General features: G+C 40.9%; 2 protein-coding genes across 3 annotated transcripts in view; one reads left to right on the top strand and one right to left on the bottom strand.

Moving 5' to 3' along the window:
* LOC132870554 (NACHT, LRR and PYD domains-containing protein 3-like) overlaps window positions 1-20,906 on the top strand; it is a 524,974-nt gene that overhangs the window by 48,531 nt on the left and 455,537 nt on the right. The window contains exons 8-10 of one of the 2 annotated variants that reach the window (XM_060904234.1): window positions 7,379-7,552; window positions 10,693-10,866; window positions 11,577-12,158. In XM_060904234.1, coding sequence (XP_060760217.1) covers window positions 7,379-7,552; window positions 10,693-10,866; window positions 11,577-11,589 — 361 coding nt within the window. In that variant the 3' untranslated portion in view covers window positions 11,590-12,158. Of the gene's footprint in view, window positions 1-7,378; window positions 7,553-10,692; window positions 10,867-11,576; window positions 12,159-20,906 lie in introns of those variants that run through there. The other variant, XM_060904231.1, reaches the window with a different exon arrangement.
* Window positions 1-20,906, bottom strand: part of LOC132870553 (NACHT, LRR and PYD domains-containing protein 12-like) — a 502,785-nt gene that overhangs the window by 277,401 nt on the left and 204,478 nt on the right. The gene's annotated exons all lie outside the window — the stretch shown is intronic.

Here is a 20,906-nt window from a genome sequence, read left to right as displayed (position 1 = left end):
TTTGAAAACCTCCACTCCCACACCGATGTTGCTGCTCTTAATCTATCGACCTCCCAAATCATCACCATCTCTTTTTCTGTCTGAACTGAATGAGCTGCTAACTGTCGCCTCATCTGTCTGTCCTGCCGTCATTCTTCTGGGTGACTTTAATATTCATGTTGACGCTAGTTGCTCCCTGACTGATGAGCTCTTGACTGTCTTTGAATGTTTTGGTTGAACTCAGCATGTTGACTTTCCCACACATAATCCTGGTCATATACTTGACTCGCTTCGCTCTACTGGTATAAAAATTGTATCTGTATCGGGTTCTGATGGAGGTTTTACTGACCACAAGTTGATTGAGTGTTGTCTCAGTGTGCCTTCTTCTAAACTTCCTCTGCGTTCTACTGTCTCTTTCCGTAATCTTTCTTCTATTGATGTGCATTCTTTCTCTGTCTCTCTCCTCTCTTCTTTTTGTAAATTTGCTGAGGTTTCCTCTCCTGTAGATGAAAGTCTTCCAGATTTACCCGGAAATCCGGATATTTGACAAAACTCTTGAAAATCTCCGGTTTTCCGAATGGAGAAATTTTTCAGATTTTTTGCGTTCCGTTTCATAGAAATTCGGTTTTGCGATCGCACGGCTTGTTTACGTTCGGTGACAGGGCGCTGCCATTTTTGTAGTCTCGCAGTGCTTGCTGGTGTGTACGAGACCTTATATGCTTATATACATACCTCATGTCATGTGAACGAGATTTTATCGCGATATGGTGCTTTAGAAAACGCGGTCTTTCTTTTGTGTACCTTTCTATTGAGTGAGACAATTGAAGAGCCTTCTCTACTGAAATGTGTTTACCGATTCAGCAATAATAATGTACAAACAAGTTGACAGGTCGGCGGATATCCGTAGCATAGAAGGAAAGGTAAAGAACAAGTTCAAATGGTCGTAGCTGGAGGAGAAAGATGCAAACGGTGACTTTTTATCGGACTGTGTGAGGAAAGTGGACAGGCCAGGATATGCATTATGCACGTGGTAAGTAATTTTTTCTTATTCTTAATTTGTTGTACGTGAGATCCATGTTGAGATTTAGAAAATTGTGAATGAATTCTTATTGACTTGACGTGACTGATAATGACCGCAAATAAAAGTAGTTATCAGTGAGCGTGCGTGATATTGTAAACCGTATCGGTGTATTGAAGTGTTTAATGTTAGTAAAAATAAAAAATGAACCACACACTCAATATAAATGATATTATAATTTATTAGTATGCCATTTATTGGGATATAATTGGTTAGCTATATTTAATGAGTCATTTATGAATTTGTATACCTCTAAATATTAACATTTTAAGTGTGAGAGAATATATTTTTTCCATTTTTTGTTTTGAGCTGCTTAAAATACGAGTCATCTGGGAAGAAAGACCTCCGAAGCCACAGTAAGCGTAAGAAGCACATTGAAGCTCGTAGACTGAAGACAACAAACCAGACTCTTCCCGCAGTATTTCACAATGTAAATGCAATGGAGAAAGGAGCCACCAGTACTACTTGCACGATGCCTTCTGAGAATGTTCACAGTGCTGCTTCTTGCTCAGCCAGTCAGACGACTCCAGCAAAACCAATCATTAGTTTTCTTGATAGGAAATCAGACCAGAAGGCTTCTTTATTATCATTCATGGCAGAACATTCCCTACCACTGTCCATGTCTCCACATCTAATAAAGTTTGCTCAAGAGTTCTCTCGCGACACAAGAGTCACGAATGCCATGTCTATGGAAAGAACCTTTTGGGGAAAGCGTAGGAGGAAACAAAACAGCTGTAAGACTGTGGAACAACCGAAGAAGAAGAAGAAGGTCTAGATTTAGTGGTGTCTGTTTCACAGCTGGTTTTCACTTACCCGAGCAGACTGTCTTCTTTGGCTTTTACAAAATTATGAACTTTGCAGTGCATTCCATGTCTCTCACACACACACACACACACACACACACACACACACACACACACACACACACACACACACAGTTCAAACCAGTTAAGTTTTAGTGCATCATTAATACTTTGAAATCTTTAAAGTGGCATGATGATAAGAAAATATTCTTTTTGATAATAGTTTGTGTTGAATAAGCTCAATTTTACAAGATAATGTGGCTGATTTATCTTTTCTGTTCTGAATGAGTTTACTGTTACAATTAATATATATCTGATTAATAAGACTGTTTTGATATTGAATCAATTCAATTTCATGAAAGTGTGAACTATTTAGTTAACTAACAATTAACTAGTTGAATTATTATTTTCTAAACATATATGCAGTATTGCACATAAGATGTGACAGCATCACTTTATATAAGTTTTAACATCCAATAGTGAAAATTCTGAATTTAGAACAATGCACTCCTGAAAATTACTCATTAACTAAGGGAATAAAATTTTATATTTTTGACATGTTAATCATTAATGTACATGAAAGAAAAAGGCTTAAAAGTTATAACTTGTTTTAGTGAAAATAAGTACTAAAATGCACTAGAATGCAGGGTTTTGCGTGTTATTAATTTTTTTTTGGGGGGACGTTCCCCCCCCCCCCCCCCCCCCCATCTTAGTTTGACTTTCAAAAGTTCAGAATTTTTTCTTTGCTCCACTTTCATCTCTACTCTCCTGATGATACAGTTTCTATTTACAATAATACTATATCTAACACACTTACTACTTTCACTCCCCTTAAAACTAGACAGGTCTCCGTGAATCGCGCCTCTCCTTGGTTCACCTCTGAGCTTAGGGCCATGAAGGCCAAGGGAAGGCGGCTAGAGCACCTTTATAAGAAAACTGGCCTTACTATTCATCTTTCACTCTTCTCTGAACACATCGCAAAGTATAAGGATGCTCTTAATGCTGCCCGATCCTCCTACTACGCTAACATCATTAAGAGTGGCAACTATAGACCCAAAACTCTGTTTAATACAATAAATAAACTTCTTCAGCCTCCTTCCTCAACCACTCCCAGTTCCCCTGCTCAGTGTCAGGCTTTTTTGGATTTTTTCAAGGATAAAATTGACAGTATTTACCAACACTTTCATTCTGAAATTCATTCTTCTGTCTCGCAAGTAGCTCTCTCTCAAAGCTGACTGCTGTCTCTCTGCTTTCTCTCCTGTTGATTCTTCTAAAGTATCAGAAATCATGACTAAGTCCTCCTCCTCCTCATGTCTGCTGGACCCTGCACCCACTGCACTTCTTAAATCTTGTGTATCTGCTATCTCCCCTTATATTACTCATATGATTAATCAGTGTTTTGCTTTAGGCACTGTTCCCATCTCCCTCAAATTTGCTTCTGTTACACCAATACTAAAGAAACCTGGTCTAGATTCTCTTTCACTGTCCAATTACAGACCCATTTCAAATCTCCCTTTCCTAGCTAAAGTAACAGCGAGTTGTAGCCTCTCAGCTTCATACTTTCCTTGCTCGTAATGATCTCTATGGACCCTTTCAGTCAGGCTTTTGCAATCTGCACAGCACTGAATCTGCTCTCTAAAGAGTTGTTAATGACCTCCTGCTCTCAACTGATGCTGGTCATCTCAATGTCCTTGCTCTCTTGGACCTCACAGCCGCCTTTGACACTGTACATCATGAGAGACTCATTTCCAGACTATCTTCTTTTGGTATTACTGGCTTAGCTTTAGCCTGGTTTCAGTCATATCTAGCAAACAGGCAACAGTTCATCTCTATTGGTGTTCATAAATCATCCACTGCTACTGTTGCTCAAGGTGTGCCTCAGGGTTCTGTCCTTGGTCCCCTTCTTTTTATATTCTATGTTTCTCCTATAGGCCAGATTATTTGTAACCATGGCCTTAACTTTCATTGTTATGCTGATGACATTCAAATCTACATCACTATCACCCCTTCAGTAGCCTCTGTCCAGCTGCTAAGGACTTGCATCACTGACCTTAAGCAATGGCTGCATAAGAACTGCCTTAAACTTAATGCTAGCAAAACAGAGGTTCTATTAGTAGGTACCAAAAGACAGGTTCTGAACTTCTCCAGTTTTACTATTGATGTTGATGGTGTGTCTATTAGTCCTTCCCAAATTATAAAAAACCTTGGAGTTCTCTTTGACTCCACCCTTACATTTGAACCCCATTTTAAACTAATTACTAAGAATGCTTTCTTTCACCTCCGCAATATTGCACATCTCCGCCCTTTTCTCTTGGAAACTGATGCCAAAATGTTGGTCAATGCATTTATTTTTTCTCGTCTTGACTATTGCAGTTCTCTCTTTTATGCTCTCCCTGCCACATTGCTCAATCGCCTGCAGTCCATCCAAAACTCAGCAGCTAGAGTCCTCACACTCCCCAATCGCACTGCTCACATCACTCCTGTTTTACAGCAACGGCATTGGTTGCCAGTTATCTCTCGGATCAAATACAAAATCTTGCTTTTAACCTATAAAGCTCTTCATGGTTTCGCCCCTTCCTATCTCTGTGAGCTAATTCATTTGTACTGTCCCTCCCGCTCCCTCAGATCTTCTGTCTGTGGACTTCTGACTGTCCCACGTTTTAAACTGGCATCTATGGGTGGCAGATCATTCAGTGTTGCTGCTACTAAACTTTGGAACTCGTTACCACAATCGCTTCGTGACTGTTCCACTCTCTCTTCCTTCAAAGCTAACTTGAAAACTTTTCTCTTTACTTCACACTACTCTTCTGAGTGTGGCTTTTTTTTTTGGTAACTCCTGTGTAAAGCGTCCTTGGGTTTGTGAAAGGTGCTATATAAATTTAACTTTATTATTATTATCATTATTATTATTATTCTGCAAAGTGAATCACGCATCATGACATCTGACTCCTCCTCAAAACAAAGTTCACCTGTGTCTATTGAAAATCGTGTTTTCCTGGACTGGTTCCTGAATAAAATGAATCCTACCAAGCGTCAGAGACATGGACTGTATCCTCACTCTGCGCTAAGAGAGCAGGGAACCAGTCTAAAGTAGCTCGTCTCGTTTCACGGGAAATGTGTTTAAGTTTTATTCATCAACATGACAATATATAAAAGTACAAAAAATATGTCGTAATTATACCAATTGGCTCAGAGCGACGAGGGTCAAGGACATCGTGTGCCAGCAGCGCGGTTGAAGTGGGCAGGTGTCAAACTTGAAACTTTTATATCACGATTGGAGTTAATAATAAACGATATCACTGAATAATGTTCCTTACCTCTAACCAGTATATATACCGTAAAATACCAAATAATAGCCGAGTTCCAATTAACCGCCGAGTTCCCTTTAAAGGCCGGGTGTACGCGTGTGTTGTGACAAATAAAGGCCGGTTCCGAATACTCGCCGGGGTCTAAAAAAAAAAAAAAAAGCGTCCGAACGTTCTATCTAGAATCTTGAGGCCCAGCACTTTTCTGGTTTTCTGGTGTTTAAACGATTTTGCATTGCATAGTTTTCTACCGAAACAATATGAATGAATGAATGAATGAATGAATGAAATTATTTCTATAATACTGTTTACAACATTTTGTTACGTGATAATAAACATGCCATTTCAATGTTATAATCTTGGTCTACCGTAATATTTCTTGAGGAATGCAACTCCGTAACTTTTGACAGATGTCTTAGCCACCCCTTTGGGTATACCCAACGAAAGCCAGCGTGTGTGGTGACATTGAGGACTGCGGGTTTCCAAGGTTGGACTGCGGCTTCTGTTAAACGACCTAAATTGCCGAATGCATGCGTCAAAGCACACACTGAGTTTTATTAAAGACCTTATACCATTTCACTTGCCCTTACCCATTCGGATCTGGAAGACGCTTTACAAAAAAGGTGAGAGCGTTCTAACATGCATTTCAGTCTGCTCGCGGCCAATCTAATCCAAGGGGCCTTTTCAACAAGTAATCTGTCGTGCAAGTTGGGCAGAAGCACGCGTCAGGCAGGCAACATGTAGGCCTACAAGTCAGTAACCTATTCAACTAACTTTCATCCGAACTTTAAGTTTTCTACGGGGTCGAGCCACCGTACCAACTCACTCGGGGAATAGGCTCATATCGGCCAAATAAGGAGACGTCTTGGAGAGAAACGTGAGAATGCAAGATGACAGTATGTAGCCACTGCAGGTCACTTATTTTTCAGCATAAGAAAAAACCCTTTGGTTTGACACTTCGCACCCTAATTATGTTGCTTCAACGTCGCGCCCTCCATGCAATTTCAGACTGACAGACATCGCGAAGCGCAAAGGGTGGAGGCTGCATGGGTGAGGGTGATAGCAAGTGACCATAACTTTGCAGAGTAATTAAATCACAGTGCTGCGCACAGACAATGGTGTGGTTTCTTGATTATTTTGTAAAGCATGCACTTAACTAGTCATTAACAGGAAAAGGTGTGTGATTTATCCTTTATCCACCCCGACTGTGCTATGCGAAGATGCATTCTGCGTCTTCAAAATTCCCCGAAGTCGGCACCGTGCTATCTGTAATCTAACTCTAAACAAACTGTAAGTTATACTGGTTAAAAGTAGGCCTATCTGAGAATGATTTTTTCCCCGTTTTGAGGTAGATTTTGGGGAAGGTGTTTGTGAAGAAGGAATTAATCGCCTGTTCCAAATAGCCGCCTAGTCTCTAATACGCGCCGGGTCTCTTACGTGATTGAGACAAATAATCGCCCGGGCTATTATTTGGTATTTTATGGTATTACCATTTTTTATTGTTTTTGATGGTTTCATATATTTCGTAATAATGTTCTTATTTTCTAAATATTTATCAACAAACCGCCATTGTGGCACGGGAGCCTGTGATTGGTGGACAGCTGACAAAGGGTGTATCCCATTGGTTGTAAATTGTGGCATAAAAATCATAAACACATACGGGACCCGCTGATTGGCTGTTCACATACTGAAGCCGAGCGGAGATGTCCAGCGTCTGTTGCTGTTGTCCGAAGAAAACTAGAGCTAAAAAAGTTCTACTACTGGATTACTTGGACAATCTTAGTCAGAAAGAAGTGAAGGATAGATATACACGGAAATGATAGATATACATGTTAATGCACTGTGTAGACGACGGAGAAACAAGTTTATTGCCCCTGTGTAGTGCACTATAAGTCTAGTAGAGACCCATCTGAGATTCAGTCTCTCTCTCTCTCTCTCTCTCTCTCTCTGATTAAAGTTCATGGTCTCTCTGCTGTTCTCTGTTCAGCTTCAGCTGCTGATGGTTTAATATCACACACAACAGAGGAGAGAAACTCAATATAACACTCAGTATTATCATTATTAATGACACTGTTAATGAGAATAAACAGGTGATATTAAATCCTCATGACATTCTGAATAATAAAATTAATTTTACACTCATCATCTTTAAAGTCAGAATTAAACCAAGATGGGAATCTGTTGATGAAGTGTGTGTCATTGTGTCTCTGCAGGTTGTGTAATTGTGGTGTCTCAGATGAAGGCTGTGCTGCTCTGAGTTCAGCTCTGAGATCAAACCCCTCACACCTGAGAGACCTGAATCTGAACTCTAATAAACTCGGAGACTCAGGAGTGAAGCGTCTCTGTGCTGGACTGGAGAATCCTCACTGTAAACTGGAGACACTGGGGTAAGATCATCTCTCTGAGAGTCACATGACCTGCTCCTCAGTAAGACCCATTCTCTAATAGTGAGACTGAAGCAGAGGTTTTAGCTTCATCATCAGTGTCCTGAGGAGGAAGATTGTTTCTGTTCACTGCACACTGATGATTTGTCACAGAGTCTTTGGGTCAGATGGACGTATGTGAGAAGCTGCAGCACAAAACGGGACTTGATCCGACTGCGATGTGTCTGAACTCACTGTGAAATTTACTACAACACTGTAACGAATCCCACAAACTGCACCTGAGACTCAAACTAACTGCCCTCTGTGTGAGCAGCAGTGACATGGTGGAAATGATCTCAGGAATATAGAATTTGAAACGAAAATGAGTCGTTAATGCCAGAGAACCACGGGCGATTGCTCTAAGACAACGAGGGAGGCTCAGCCTCCTCTAAAAATGACGAACATCGTGTAGGATGAATTGCGCTAGGCTTATGTTATAGCCGACCTTATAACATTGCTATTTCAGATCCAGAATCATAGAAATATATGTGCTCAACCCACTACAGTGCGAAATCATTCCCTTATAACTTTAATGTGTGCGTGAGTTTTTCCCCCTCCCACGGAGGGAGAAACGCCTGCCCACGGAGTCTCATGGACTCCCAGCCTCAGTGCACTTCAATGGCATTTGGGAGCTCTGCGCTTTTCAATCTCAAAGTGCAAGACGGTTATTGGACAAATACTGCGAAAACGCCCGCCTACGGACTCCGAGCCTCACATGGGAGGGACATGGCAGTTTCCGCGAGGAGACTGGTGATTGGTAAAAGCGGCCGGATATTTTCTTTGATTGACAGCTCGTTTCAAATATAGACAGGCAGCGGAGAATTTCAGTTCAGTCCCATGCGGATTCGCGAGTGCTGTGCAGTGTTGCCAGATTGGGCGATTTACCGCCTAATTGGGCGGATTTAAGTGCATTTGGGCGGGTTTTGAACATATTTTGGGCCGGAAAACGTCAGCAGTATCTGGCAACACTGGTGGTGTGGTGTATTGTAAGAGATCAGCTTACATTTCGATTTCATTCATTACATACGGTTTCTGCCAGCTTTTTTAGTTTGTATATATTTTCATTGTAAATAAAGTGTAAATATAGTGTTGTCAAGTTTGCTATCTTAGTTCCAGAAATTTCGTTTATTTGAGTGACTGAACTTGAACTTGAGGGGGCTAGTCAGCTAGCAAGAAAGCTGCGCACAGATGCCAAGCATTGCTGATTTAATTTTGGCGAAGCCATTTGCCAGTCTTCCTTTCGAGGAAAAAATTAAAATTAAAGTGCAGGGTAGACCAACGCCTCAAATTGACTTGGTGAAAAAGGTAGGGAATAATACTCGTTCCTTTCAGCTCTCCTGGTACGAGAAAGTGAATTGGCTAACAGCAAGTGACCCACATCAACAACAGTAAATAGGCTACTTTAGTAATATGTCATGGATAGACCAAAAATATAGAATCTATTTAAAATGTTTATGCTGAGTATATTATATTGGAATATATATTTTTCTGGATATGAATTAAACACAGCTGCAATTTGGAAAACATTTTTCAACAAAAACACAGCTGAGAACATTTCACACTACAGACCTGGATTAAAAGTGAAGGGTTATCAAAATTGTCAATAAAACATTTCTCAGTCAAAATAAGTAAAATATAGGGAAAGTGTCATTGAATGAAATGTGTGGCACCCAGCTCTATGTTTGGCTCCCCAAGGTCAGTGCTTGTGCCTATTCCAGAACACTCTGCTGTTACTGCTGAGGTTCCTGACAAAGAGCTGCTTGCAATAATGATCAATTTTTAAACAACATGCCACAATTTTAAAATATAAAATGTTAAAATATACCCCTCCCCCCCCCCAACACCACCATCATGTATATTGGACAGTAGGCTAATGGGCCAAAAGAACCTGTTATTTCACAGTTTGTGACCCTGCCAACAATCAGCCAGATCAGAGGCAAGAGTATGGGCAAAATTGATGTGTTTTTTCTTTTAAAATCTGGAAATATTGTAACCGACCAGCCTCCCCTGTTTGAAAGACTACCAGCCGCCACTGCAGAGAACTGATGCAGGAACAAAAATAAAGAGAGAAAAAAAAATTACATATAAATAAAAATTAAAAAGGAGCAGAAAAGAACTTCCAATAAATTAAAAACCATGGCAACAATAGTTATTATTAGTTGTTAATAATAATAATAATAATAATAATAATAATAATAATAATAATAAATGTTAAAACAGTCAGTAATGTTTGAGTCCATCTCTGTCAGTGGTGATCGCTTTAAGACGCCACTGGAAGTCCAGCTTCCCCGAACATTTCATTCAAATGCAGCAATGAAACGTTTCCCAAAGTGTCGATTTTATTCCTCCGTCTTGGTGTAATTCAGTATCTGAGTGAATCAGATTGATGAAGGATCTCACTGCAGTGTGGCGCTGTTTGTTCATTAAACTCACACTGTTTCGTGGTGAACAGTGCAGTCTGTGTGAAAAGCCCCTGACACACACACACAGCTAACAGACCCCCACTGGAGCCTCGGCATCTATTAGTGTCTGTTAGGGCTTTGTGTACTCGCTGTTTTAATGGGCAGAAAGGCGAAAGCTCATTGGACAACAGGCTTTAAACGTGTCGTTTTGAGCCCCGCCCAGACGCACGGCTTCACTGGGAGGGAATGGAGTGTGGGCGGGTCCGTTTTACACAGGAAAAAAACACATCTCTGTGGTTATTGGACAGTGTGCTTTTCCTTTGTCCCGCCTGGACACACGGCTTCTCCTTATTATGATTGGTAGATCTCTCAAAGGGGCGGAACCTCATAACCAACTGCCAATCAGTAAATCAGGAATGAACATGATTGACATCTCAAACCTGAACATATTGGAGTCTGCAGTGGTGGAATAATTTGTAAATACTGCAAATAAATTGTACGTATAAAGTTCTGTTTGATTATTTGTATTTATTTCCGAAATTTGTTTCTGATTACAATGAGCGAGCGGTCACTTCCTCCTTCAGCAAGCAGCTTACACACACACACACACACACACACACCCCTCTAATTTAAAGACACACAAAGTAAATCTTGATGTTCATAAACTGAGGCAGTGAAGTGTGTGTCATTGTGTCTCTGCAGGTTGTGTTATTGTGGTGTCTCAGATGAAGGCTGTGCTGCTCTCGCTTCAGCTCTGAGATCAAACCCCTCACAGCTGAGCTACCTGGATCTGCTTGGAAATGAAATAAGCGACTCAGGAAAGAAGCTGCTCTCTGCTCTTAAGAATGATGAACATTACAAACTACAGACACTGAGGTGAGTCATCACCTTTTTAGATAAATGTCGAAAAAAAGAATAATCATTTCAGCTTATTATTATTATTTTTCTTTAATGTCAGTAAATATCACATGACCAGGCCATGGAATGAAACCAGTGTGAGAAATGTTCACCCTGCTGTCTCTGACTTCATCCTGCTGCTTTTGTCTGAATAAGATGATCTCGGCTTTTCCCTGTTTCTGATCAGCAGCACACTTTCTTCTCAACTCTCCTCAAAACTCAGTAAAATGATCATCTTTAATGCCACACGGCCACAAATATGTGATTTAAGGAGCCACTTGACTCACTCTGACACTCCTTCCTGCTCTCCACCTCCACACCGTGTCTTCTGTCGTTCCTGTAAACTTCACCTCGGCTTCTTCTTAAAGTCTGAACTTACATCTACATGTAGAACAAGAGATCAAACCCACCGCAGTGTGAGTTACTGTTTAAAAAGCTCCAAAGCCTGGGATTGGATAAGAGCAGTGATGGGAAACGTCTGCTCACTTTCCTGTTAGATCTTGTGGAAGTTTTTGTTTGTTGGAGCTCAATGTTAGAACACAGATATTATATAAGACTGAATAAATGTTGAATTAAATTATAAACAGGAGATAATAATGTTTCTCTTGGAGCAGAGATGATTCCATGCTGTTGGTCATGAAGTACCACAGTCCAGTGTGTGGGGATTAATCCAGATGTTTTTCTTTTAGGTTCGCTTGGTGATGAACATCTGTGTGTGATGAAGACTTTGGTGTTCCTGCATTTCCATGTTGGGGAACAGACAACACATTCATAAACACGTCAGTCATTTAGTTCTAACAAATGAAAGAGACTCGGAGACGTGGTCAGTGTGTGTTCATGGTGCACAGTGAATCAGACTGCACACAATTCTACACTGAATGTGGAACAACTTGTGATCTGCATGAAACTGCCTGGACCTCAGTCCCTTAAAAACCCTGAAAGAGCAGGTGGAAAAGCACAGGGACTCGATCTGAACCCAGTCAGTGGAAGAGGGAGCTGAAATGGACAGGAACAGTTTCAGGACATTGGTGGGATTCTCACCTGACAGGATCGGCATTTGGGGAGTTAATCTGAGGCCCCGGGGAGACTCACTACAAGGCACATTTATCACTTTGTCCTTTAGTTGGTGTTTAATGTAGTTTAGATCTTTTTGAAACAGGATCAGACCAAATCTGTTCATTTACTCTGATATCAGACGATCGAACCTGATATGGGATCAGTGTCATCCCTTTTACTGAAGTATACACTCCTTCCAATATACAGTGGGGCAAAAAAGTATTTAGTCAGTCACCAATTGTGCAAGTTCTCCCACTTAAAAAGATGAGAGAGGCCTGTAATTTTCATCGTAGGTATACCTCAACTATGAGAGACAAAATGAGAAAAAAAAATCCAGAAAATCACATTGTCTGATTTTTAAATAATTTATTTGCAAATTATGGTGGAAAATAAGTATTTGGTCAATAACAAAAGTTCATCTCAATACTTTGTTATATACCCGTTGTTGGCAATGACAGAGGTCAAACGTTTTCTGTAAGTCTTCACAAGGTTTTCACACACTGTTGCTGGTATTTTGGCCCATTCCACCATGCAGATCTCCTCTAGAGCAGTGATGTTTTGGGGCTGTCGCTGGGCAACACGGACTTTCAGCTCCCTCCAAAGATTTTCTATGGGGTTGAGATCTGGAGACTGGCTAGGCCACTCCAGGACCTTGAAATGCTTCTTACGAAGCCACTCCTTCGTTGCCCGGGCGGTGTGTTTGGGATCATTGTCATGCTGAAAGACCCAGCCATGTTTCATCTTCAATGCCCTTGCTGATGGAAGGAGGTTTTCACTCAAAATCTCACGATACATGGCCCCATTCATTCTTTCTTTTACACGGATCAGTCATCCTGGTCCCTTTGCAGAAAAACAGCCCCAAAGCATGATGTTTCCACCCCCATGCTTCACAGTAGGTATGGTGTTCTTTGGATGCAACTCAGCATTCTTTCTCCTCCAAACACGACAAGTTGAGTTTTTACTAAAAAGTCCTATTTTGGTTTCATCTGACCATATGACATTCTCCCAATCCTCTTCTGGATCATCCAAATGCTCTCTAGCAAACTTCAGACGGGCCTGGACATGTACTGGCTTAAGCAGGGGGACACGTCTGGCACTGCAGGATTTGAGTCCCTGGCGGCGTAGTGTGTTACTGATGGTAGCCTTTGTTACTTTGGTCCCAGCTCTCTGCAGGTCATTCACTAGGTCCCCCCATGTGGTTCTGGGATTTTTGCTCACTGTTCTTGTGATCATTTTGACCCCACGGGGTGAGATCTTGCGTGGAGCCCCAGATCGAGGGAGATTATCGGTGGTCTTGTATGTCTTCCATTTTCTAATAATTGCTCCCACAGTTGATTTCTTCACACCAAGCTGCTTACCTATTGCAGATTCAGTCTTCCCAACCTGGTGCAGGTCTACAATTTTGTTTCTGGTGTCCTTTGACAGCTCTTTGTTCTTGGCCATAGTGGAGTTTGGAGTGTGACTGTTTGAGGTTGTGGACAGGTGTCTTTTATACTGATAACGAGTTCAAACAGGTGCCATTAATACAGGTAACGAGTGGAGGACAGAGGAGCCTCTTAAAGAAGTTGTTACAGGTCTGTGAGAGCCAGAAATCTTGCTTGTTTGTAGGTGACCAAATACTTATTTTACCGAGGAATTTACCAATTAATTCATTAAAAATCATACAATGTGATTTCCTGGATTCTTTCCCCCCATTCTGTCTCTCATAGTTGAAGTGTACCTATGATTAAAATTACAGGCCTCTCTCATCTTTTTAAGTGGGAGAACTTGCACAATTGGTGGCTGACTAAATACTTTTTTGCCCCACTGTATTGTATAATTGTATCAGTCATATACAATTTGAAGAACTGAATATATCCAGTGTAATTATTTGTGTTGTATCAAATTAGTTTATTGATTTAAAATGAAATTTTTTCACACACACAAAACAATCAACAGTTACTGAAAATAAATTCATGTCCAGCAACAAAATATATAAAAACTGATTTGCGTGTCGTGTTTATTTCTTGGTATTTCAGGTGTAATGGTGTTTTAAAACATTCATTTAATTTTATATACAGTACAGTGAGATACAGGGGTGCCACCAGAAATTTTGGGCCCCATGAAAGATTAGAATTTTGGGCCCCCCAACTTTGCCCACCCTCGTCACAATTGCACTATTGTCATTATTTGACTTTTGATGGCTGCTGCATCATGGCCTGATGAGGGGTTAGTTAATGCATGAAAAAGTTTGATGCATTCAAGTTTGATGCATTTAAATGAACTCCATACTCAGTAGCCTTACAAATGTTACCCATAAAAGACAGGAAACATCTTATTATAAATTTATTTCAAAGTGACACAGAGTGACATTTCAATTTGATCAATTACGTACGTATTTCTTCATATGTTGTAACTGCTATCCCTCTTTTATGTGTGCTGCGCTTTCTCCAGCTCCTCAATTTGAAACCAATGGTTTAGAATATGTGAACATTCCACACACGTAACCATGTCAAACACTTGACTGGTGTCCGTTATTAGCAACACTTTAATCTAGCAAACTGTATATGGCGCTCGCTCATTAAAAACTTCAATCCTAAAGCATTATGGGTTGTATTGCTGCTTATCTCCTTCTCCAAAGTGGTTTGGTAGGGCGGAGGTCCCCCTGAGGCTGAATCTGTGCATATTTAGGGCACCCCATTAGTTAAGAAAACTGGTTATTAGCACTAGTTATTAGCACCAGCATAACGTAATATTTCATCTTGTTTATCAGACAAGTCAGTTCAGTTATTAAAATGGAAAAAATGTCACTGTACAAACTGTAAAAGTGTTCTCTTGATAGGCTAATCCAACCACGTTCATACTGTTCATTTACCATTCGCTAATATTTTGAACACACGTGAGCGATAGCTACCTTTCTTTGGGAAAAACCGAGTGACCAGTTGCCTGCCTCTCCGGTCCCTCTCAGCTTTCAGCTGCCTTTCTTTACGTTTCTGACAGCCACTCTTCATATTTAGCGATCATAGACTGTACGCACTCCACTGCTGGCTGGCTGGCTGCTGCACCGCGACACAGCAGCAAGTAGCGTTGCACTGATCAGCACACAGATTTAACGCATTGCGCTTCTACCAGAACTGGACCGTACCATTTCGCAAAAGTGGGAGGGTTAAATGACAATATGTTGAAGAACTCAAGGAATAGACAACCTTGTTCAATTAGCTCATTTTACCAGATGGAATATTGCATTGTTGTTATTTCAAAAGTCTTATTAAAATCATTAAAAGCATATTATCAGCCCCTTGAAGGGCCCCATGGCAGTGCTGGGCCCCTAGAATTGTTCTAACCTTTCCCCCCCTGGCGGCACCCATGGTGAGATAATGTGAGGGCTTTGTGTGAATTAATAGAAATTCAGTCCTAAAGTTGTCAGGGTGATTGTAGTCTGAAACAATCGGAGTAAAATCATTTGTATTAAGTGTCCTGAGCCATCTTCTAAGTGTATGTTTGTGCTGTCTTTATTTGGGGCCGTCCTCCACAGGAGCCAAGTCATGAGAACCTCAGCTAGAAGTAGAGCATCAGAATGGATCAGTCAGGTCTGGAGAGCAGGAGACGCCAACATCACTCGCATCTCAGGAGTGACATGTAACTTGAGAGAAACAGAAAGACAGATTGTTCGGTCTGTGCATCATCATGTCATGGTTAAAAACAGTGTATATTGTGCGCTGAGTGCAAGCAGGGATTCCAGCATGGCTAACTGTGGCAGTATAACTAAAACGGAGAGCCAGAAGGAAACACAGACATGACGGAGCCCTGGGACACAAAGCAGCCAGTCACTCCACCATCACGTGTGTGTGTGTGTGTGTGTGTGTGTGTGTGTGTACACATACACTGCATGAGGTCTTGGCTGTTCCTGCCAGGTTATGTGCCAGAGCCAATCAGAGCAGCTCCAGTTTTGTGGACTTGACATCATCATCCTAAAACACACACAGCCATGGGCGTAGCGGACACGGGGTACGTGGGGGACATGTCCCCCGCACTTCCCGTATTTGTGCCCTCTGTCCCCCGCACTTTTTACAGCCATTACAGCCACTCAATTCATGTTTAACACGTGGAAACGCGTTTTTCCGAGCCGCCTCTAAACGCATCATGAGCAGGCGGAGCTGAGGCGGCAAACAAACCCCGCTGTGGTGATCAGAGACGCTTTAGTAAATATTGTATGAGTATCTTTGGTGTGATTCAGATCTGGGCAGCGCTTCTGTATGTTCAGCAAACCAGCCAAGAGGCTAAAGACTTTACACAGTTTTTTCCAAACAAACCGTGTAAGTTGAGTAATGCTGTTGAATGGAGATAATGTTGAGCTAAAAGATGACAAATAGATGTCAGTTTAGTTAGTTAAGCTAGCTAGCTAACTTAGAGGCGGTAGCAACTAGTTACATTCACTTGAGTAACTTTTTGGATAAATTGTACTCTTAAGAGTTGTTTTGTTGCAAAATACGTTTGACTTTTACTTGAGTAATATTATTCTAAAGTAACAATACTCTTACTTGAGTAACGTTACTATTTTGGCTACTCTAAGATTACTCACTTCTGGGTAGAAAATAAGAATATAAATGTATTTGTGTTCCTTTGACTTATTTTTGTAAAGATTTAATTTATTTTTGTGGTAGTTAAAGTTTAAAGTACATGAATTTGCTGATTATTATTACTGTATTCCTAATTCTATTTCAAAATGTTGTTTTCCACATATTTTTTAATCTTTATTGCCACAACAGAAAGAGCAGGGTGAGAGAGGAGACAGTGGACCAGAGGCCAACAGGGAGGATTATGCAGGGTCACAGGTGAGAAGAGAATATAACTAGCTATGTCACTACTACTATTCTTTATTCTATTTATAAATTTTACTTTATAGGATTTATAGATTTTGATAGTATATCATTTTAAAGAACTAAAGTCGGTTCCCTGGTGCTGTGCTGTTTGTGGTTATGTGGTTCTTTAGCTGCTAAGGAGAGGTGCAACTGAATGCGAGAGGATGATAAATCACTCAATAGACCTCTGAACAATTTGTCCCCCTCACTTCTAAAAATGATGGCTACGCCCCTGCACACAGCGTTTCATAGACCGTATACTACAGATCTTATTCAGGTCTGGATTCTGACTGTTCAGAAGGAGTTGATTAATTTTCTATCACAGCAGCTCTAAACCTGTGCTAGATGATGGAGTTTGAGCTCAGTTTTTTCAGAGGTCAGCACTTCCAGACAGAACACGAAATCATGGGTCTCATCCACCAAAAAGTTCTCCTACACACCAGGGATTACTACCGATCAATTCTATACAAATATCATGACAATCTCACCCTTTAAAGCTGCAGTCAGTAGGATTGAGAAGACAGTGGACTTGGCTTGAAAATTTGAACGAGGGCCACTTCCAGGTCTCTCCCCCTCCCTCTAATTTGCTTTGTATAAATGAAGTTGTCTGTAAATGAAAATAGGCACAGTTGCTTAGAAGGATGAACCATCTCGGTTTCACGGTGGTCCTTAAAAAACACACACACCAAAAAAAAAAAAATCAACATGAATACACACAGACAAAAGCTCTCCTGGTCCTAGCCACTCCCACTGACTTCCCAGTGATACCAGAACACATCCAGTAAATGTCCACACACCCATACACAGCAATAAACATGCATTAACATGCATCTGCACATTAGAGATCAATTATTACCAAATCTCAGGTGTAATTAGAATCAAGAGGAAGTTACTTGCAAATAAGTAAAAAGAGATGCCTTAAAGCGATGAACCAAAGTAACCGATCGAAGTGAAGGGGGCAGGTTAGTCCAGTCTGATGGAGATTTCAGTTTAAAGGCACTTCAACCAATTTCTTTAGACATTTCAGGAACAAAGAAAAAGATGCTCATGCCGATATGCCTTAGTCGATATGAAGACCTTTATTGAATTAAAAAAATGTTTAGATAAGCGGGATAGTTAAAGAAAATACATTTAAAAATAAGTTGCCAAATAATTTGCAACCAGCTTCACCAATAAAGTGGTGTTAACCAATTTGGCGTCTCATACGTCTAACAATGATGGGTTCGAACAGGACTCCTCAAAACAAATCTCCAGAGACTACAACTTCAAATTAAAAAAAATTGGGACAGTATAGAAAATGCAAAATTAAAAAAGAAGTAATTTCTTAATGTACTTTGACTTGTATTTCATTGCAGACAGAATGAACCTGAGATATTTCATGGTTTGTTGGTCAACTTTATTTCATTTGTGAATATACATCCATTCCTGCATTTCAGACCTGCAACACATTCCAAAAAAAGCTGTGGCAGGGGCAATTCAGGGCTCGTAACGAGGTAACACAATTAAATAATTATGTGATTTGAAACCGGTGATGACAACAGGTGACTGTAATCATGATTTGGTACAAAATCAGTATCCATGAAAGGCCAAGTCTTTTATGAGCCGAAATGGGCCAAGGATCTCCAGTTTGTCAACAAATGTGTGTGTCAAGGGTAAGGGCTGAAGCCTAAGCTGAGCACCCATGGTCTCCAATCCTTCAGATGGTACTGAATCAAGAACTGTCATTCATCTATAGCGGATAGAACCACATGGGCTCAGGATTACTCTGGCAAATCTTTGTCAAGCTCTACAATTATATCCACAGAGTTACATCTACAACTGCAAGGTTAAACTTTACTGTGTAAAAAGAAAGTCGTATGTTAATTGTGTCCAGAAGCGTCATTGACTTCTCTGGGCTCGGAAGCATCTGTGATGGATCATCACACAGCAGAAACATGTATTGTGGTCAGATGAATCAGTATTTCAGGTCTTTTTTGTAAGAAATGGACGCCATGTGCTCTGGACCAAAGACGAAAAGGATCATCTAGGCTGCTACCAGCAACAAGTCCAAAAGCCAGGGTGTGTCATGGTATGGCGTTGGGTCAGTGCCCTTGGCAAAGGTAACTTACACTTCTGTGATGGAGCATTAATGCAGAAAAGTCCACTGAAATTTTGGAGCAACATCTGCTGCCTTGAAGACGACATCTTTACCAGGGAGACTTCAACAGGACAATGCAAAACCACATTCTGCTCACATTACAAATGTGTGTGTGTGTGGCAGTGGGGGTGTGGCCTAGCATCAGTTTGTGAATGGAGGGCGGGGCCAGGAAAGGTGAGTGACAAAGTCAATGCACCTGTGGTCAATTAATGTTGTGTTTGTTGCAGTGATGGTGCAGGATAGAAAAGGAGGGAGAGAGCAGAGATTTCCCAGACCAGAGCACAACTCTGTATGTCCATGCATGTGTGTTTGTGGCTGTACGTGTCTAAAACAAATGTTAAAGCTGAAAAGCATCAAAAAAAAAGTGTGAATGTCGTCTCTTGCCTGCTGTACTTCTGTACTCCACCCACATCAGGGACGTATTACAGCATGGCTCAGTGGCGTGCACAGATAGACACGAGGTGGTGCTCAAGCACCTGCCCCTCTGCCCTAAAAAAGTGCCCTTTTGAATTTTTTTTTTTTTTACAGTTTACTGAGGCCAATGTCGACATGATCTTTTAGAAAAGCCGCGGCATTAAAAGCGTGTGTGAAAATAATGTCCCGATGTGTGCCCCCTCCGCACACACTCCGGACCGCTGTCTCTCTTGCTCTGTCACGTGAACAAGCGTGCAGTGCATTCAATGTGAGGTTGCAGCAGCATAGCGTCCTGGAAGCCACGGCCTTGTCTAAGCGCAGACAATACATCGGGCAGTCAGTCAGCTCTTCCCCTGCCCCACCATAAGCTTGAGACAACAATGCCATTGCCACCAAAAAAGAAACGGGACATTAGAAGTTATTTCACCACCGCGACAGTAAGTATAGTGCGCCCAGAAGTTTGATATTTAGCTGTGTCACGCAACACAATTATTGCAGCGTTCAGTGAAGGCTTAGCTAAGTGTTCTATTTCCTCCTCCCCTCCCGTGTCTTTTTGGAGTGCTAGTTTTAACTGTCTGTAGTAGCCAACAGAATAAAGCCCTGGCAGATACATGCAATAAACACGGGAAGTCATGGAAAGATGCTGATAGCTCCCGTTTTCATTAGTTAGTGCTAGTGTAGCCTGGTGGCTATAAAGCTTGCCAGTTGTTGTCGCTAATTAATGAAAACTCTGTGCATGAAATTAGACAACAGAAGACAGATGCAAGCCTTGTGCAGGTTAAGAATCTGTGCTTTTGTCACTATAGTTTTCTTTTTGTCCAGTTTGAACTCAGTCATAGCATAATTTCTTTTCACCTGAGCTAAATACATCATGGCAACATGTAGGCGATATTCCAGTCCTCATGTTTGTTAAAAATGGGTTCATGAATCTTTTTCATGAACATTTTGTTTGATTACATAGGACACAAAGAAGTGTAGTGCCAACCAGGAGGAGGTTTCGACAGAGGAAGCAGAACCTACAGGTGGTCAGTTGAGGTGTAAAGTTAAGAACAGGCATAAGTAGGTCAGCAATGACACTGAATGTGATGTAGAGAATAGGTCTACTAATGTGTTTGGTGTACTTCTGGAGTCAAAGGCCTTTCAGAGACTTTGAGGCTGTTTGCAACACCCTGACATTTTCAAGTATTTCAACTAACTGTAAACATCTATGCAAAAGTGGCACATATGGTTGTATTCTGAAAAGCCTAACAAAAAATAATATGAAAGTAAAGTGAATGTAATACAAACACGTTTTATTGAAATTGAGTGTAAACAAAAAACAGGTTTTAGAGGTCTTCAAACAGTGCAAGAAAACACAATAAATATATCTAGCCAAGACTTTTGAAGTTTGAACCTTGTAAACAAAAGTGTTGGCTGCATAAAAGTAAAAAGAGCATTTAGAAATGTTTTGTTGTTTCCACACAAACTGTAAAAAAGTAATTGTATGTCAAGCCAGTGTCGAATACTAATTAGATGGGTGTGCTCTCACCTCTGAATAGCCACTCAAGCACCGGATACAAGCACCGGGTACT

The sequence above is a fragment of the Neoarius graeffei genome, chromosome 22, assembly GCF_027579695.1.
Source record: "Neoarius graeffei isolate fNeoGra1 chromosome 22, fNeoGra1.pri, whole genome shotgun sequence".
NCBI classification, from domain to species: Eukaryota; Metazoa; Chordata; class Actinopteri; order Siluriformes; family Ariidae; genus Neoarius; species Neoarius graeffei.
This window is presented reverse-complemented; position numbering and strand designations above follow the sequence as displayed.